The 3397-nt window shown below is 39.9% G+C and overlaps 1 protein-coding gene across 1 annotated transcript; it reads right to left on the bottom strand.

The window, feature by feature from the left end:
* Positions 1–1627: 1627 nt before the first annotated feature.
* Positions 1628–3137, bottom strand: LOC124287991 (twist-related protein 2-like). The gene has a single exon (XM_046724499.1). It carries the CDS (start codon positions 2983–2985, stop codon positions 2449–2451), a length of 537 nt encoding a protein of 178 aa, XP_046580455.1. The 5' UTR covers positions 2986–3137; the 3' UTR covers positions 1628–2448.
* Positions 3138–3397: the final 260 nt, after the last annotated feature.

Genomic DNA, 3397 nt, shown 5'->3' with positions numbered 1-3397 from the left:
AAGACTAGCGTACAACCTCTTTGTCTTGCATAACTCCCTTCTATATATAATGGTCTCTTCATCTTTCTCGGTACTTCTAGTACTTGGAACCCTCTCCCTGCATGCTTCTACAAACATTGACTTACAATATCACAATATTTTATCCAACATTATTTTCCACATACAGAATATTGTTTTAACATAATTTCCCTAACCCTTTCATACGAAATACAGTACAACATATGTTAGATGATACGGCCCATCTTCTTGTCCTACATTAAAATGTTTGTCTTAAACATGAAACACGTGACCACGCGCTACCCGTCCGCCAGAACATCATTAACAACCTTGGAGTAGCAATCCTCTTGAAAAGACATTCCTTATATATCTGATATGTCAAAACATTATAATTTTCATTCCTCTACATTTGAAAAACCTTATCCATTCTTAACCATCACTATTAAATATAAAACGATAAGAAGTTTCATTCTCAGTTATCTGCATAAACCAATCATTCAGTTCCGATTCAAAGGTAAAAAAGTGATGAAAATAGTAGGAAAGGAAATCTGTAAAGACACCAGGTGTTCACGGAGAGAATAACTAGGTCCAGCTCTAGCGTGGTACACGCAACTCACATTATTTGTACTGAAACGTAAAGAACACCAGGTGTTCATCACAGATTCTGTTATCAGGCATTTCTTGTGACGATTAAAACGGTTTTGTAGCTCTCACATATGAGTGTATGTTTTTCCATATAAAACACTTTTTTATGGTGAATAGGACATGAACCAATTATAGATACTATATTTGTTGTGATAAGGATAAGAACCTGTCAGAATTATAATATGTATAGTGATACAGGATTGGAAGCGATCACATATCATATATGTGTGATAACAAGTCCCAATCACAGATGATATGTGTGTAGGGATACGGGATTAGAACCAATCACAGATAATATGTGTATAGGGGTACATGATTAGGACCAATAAAAATATATGTGCGGTAATTCGGGATAAGAGTAAAGCATACATACCGCAGTGTCATGATATAGTAGCATAACCATCACAAGTACTACGTGTGTGACTGTATAGTACTAACACCATTCACAGATGCCGTGTGATGTACAGTGGTAAGTTCTACAGAAACAATCCAGCTGTCAACGAGGCAATAACAAATATATGGACCACAGTGTTTCCACCACAACACTTGTGTTGACCTACAGGAACACTGGTTTGTCAGTGAACAGTGACATTATTTTGATTGAGCTCTTCTGTTAAAATAATTAACATATTTTATGCTCTTTGAAATTTCTCATAGTTATAAAATGTAATATTTATAGAACGTACCTATGCAGATGTTGGATTATTCTGCAGCAGACACATTGCAAGAGTGTCAACGATTTAGGATGAAGGAAAATGGTCCTCGTATTTTAAAAGACATCTTAAACTGATCCGATTCTTTTAGGTACTAATTACACAATTTCTCAGCCTAGTTATCTACCCGGCGGTACGCGCAGCGTGTATAAAACGTCTCTTATAACAGGAACTTTGACCCAATGGGATCCACACAAGCAATAAATATAACTCGCCCTTTACAAGTTCCTTTGTGCTAACACAGCTTTACTAAAATAAGACAAAACACCAAATAACTGCACACATGTTTATCAAAAGTCTCAATAACTTGGAATGCACAAACAATAGGATTGTCAACTAAAATCAGAATTAATATTATCAACAACTCGCATTCTGGATAGCGCCGTCCTGAATCTAACACACTCTCGGGAGGCAGCTGATCGTCACGAGGAAATTCACAAATATTTCCAAGTCGCTCTGTATAGCATATTTGCATGTACATATTTACGTACATTTCATGTGAATCGTGTCATAACACTTTCATAAAGTCGGTTTCACGAACTGTCACATAACACCACTTCAGCACAATTGTCACTTCCAAAATCTTGCGATTTCAGCGTTCATTTCATGTCAGTTTCAATCATTCACATTCACACAACGCTTTTGAAAACATCCTTCATTCTGGGGATGTTACAGAAAGGTCAACAAAATCTCATTATGCTCACGTAACTGGAATATCACCTGTTACGTCACTATGTGATAGTCACGTGTAAACAAATGTCCTTCAGACCAGTCCAGAGCAGAGCCCTCGTGCCTCGCATCTTACCAATAGCGTGTTCTGTCATCGAGGTCCTCTGTCGCAGTAGATTAGCAGAGTATCGAGTTCCAAAACACTCGCTCCACGCAGCAGGGCTTGGAATGAATTTGAGATCGGTATTCGAGGTTTAGATCTCCAAATGTCTGTTCTTAGTTCCAGTCATCTCCATGGCCGTTTCAAGAATTGTCATTATCGAAACGTCCTGTCCTTGGAATAGATGCCCCGGTAAATCTTGTAGAGATCTTATATTTCTCCCTCGTAGAGATCGGAGATTAATGGTCACTCCAGCGTCCGGCTTCAATGTCCGTTAACCGACCACGCCCCCTCCATTCGCCATACAGAAAATGCATAGCTAAGTCTTTCATGGGCAACATATGAGCAGCTACTTGCTAACTTTGAATCGACATCTTCACTTCTCAAAACTTGGTACAAAAAGTCAATATATCTGGATGCAAGTTTTAATGTTTGGATCTTACTCAATTTGTCGGACGGTAGAGTGGGGATAATTTTTCGGAGGGACGAGAATGCTTCGTTCAGTGACTGTGTCCTTTGCCTTTCTCGGACATTGGCAAGAGACCGCTGAGTCTGCAAATCTTCAGGAGTCTGGGGACTCTTCTTGGAACGAGCTTTCTTAGCGTTAGGAAGGGAATCATTGTCATATTCATACATACGTTTTCTCCCGAGACGCTTGTCATCCATGTCATCGCTGTCATCCTCTGTTTCAATTTTCAAAGAATAATCCTTCTCCGGAAACTCCTTAAACTCCTTGTGAAGAGTCTGAGACTCCATACTAAGTCCATCCTGTCGCAAAACGGTCTGTTGCTCGGGAACCATTTTGACAGCCTCCTAAAAAACTTGACTCTTCTATGTGGAGGTAGAAAAACTCGTGGAACTCTTCAGCAAAGAAGATGAATTTGACCTATAAGCCTTCTCCACGTGAGCGTAAGCGTACAACAACGACAGCCTCTCAAGCAGTGAAGGAATGATAGCACAAGACAGAATATAATCACACAGTTCCAACCAACGTGTATATAGCTCCCGTCAACCAATCAGCTCGCTCGTAGGGCCATGTAAATCCAGTCCGTTCTGTGAGAGGTGTCAATCACCCATCTAAGATCCTGAGCCGGATCAGATTACGGTACCGCAGTGGGGGAGGGGAAGGGGGGCAGGGTAAGGTTTGGGGGAACTAGATGGAAAGACGAGATACAAACGAAGAAAGAAACATGAGATAACCTGATATATGTCA

Source organism: Haliotis rubra, unplaced genomic scaffold, assembly GCF_003918875.1.
Source record: "Haliotis rubra isolate DU_JTF1 unplaced genomic scaffold, ASM391887v1 Scf41, whole genome shotgun sequence".
In the NCBI taxonomy this organism is placed as follows: domain Eukaryota; kingdom Metazoa; phylum Mollusca; class Gastropoda; order Lepetellida; family Haliotidae; genus Haliotis; species Haliotis rubra.
This window is presented reverse-complemented; position numbering and strand designations above follow the sequence as displayed.

Bases quoted from the DNA above. Each gene is read 5' to 3' on its own strand.
- LOC124287991 (XM_046724499.1), bottom strand. From the start codon at position 2,985: ATGGTTCCCGAGCAACAGACCGTTTTGCGACAGGATGGACTTAGTATG.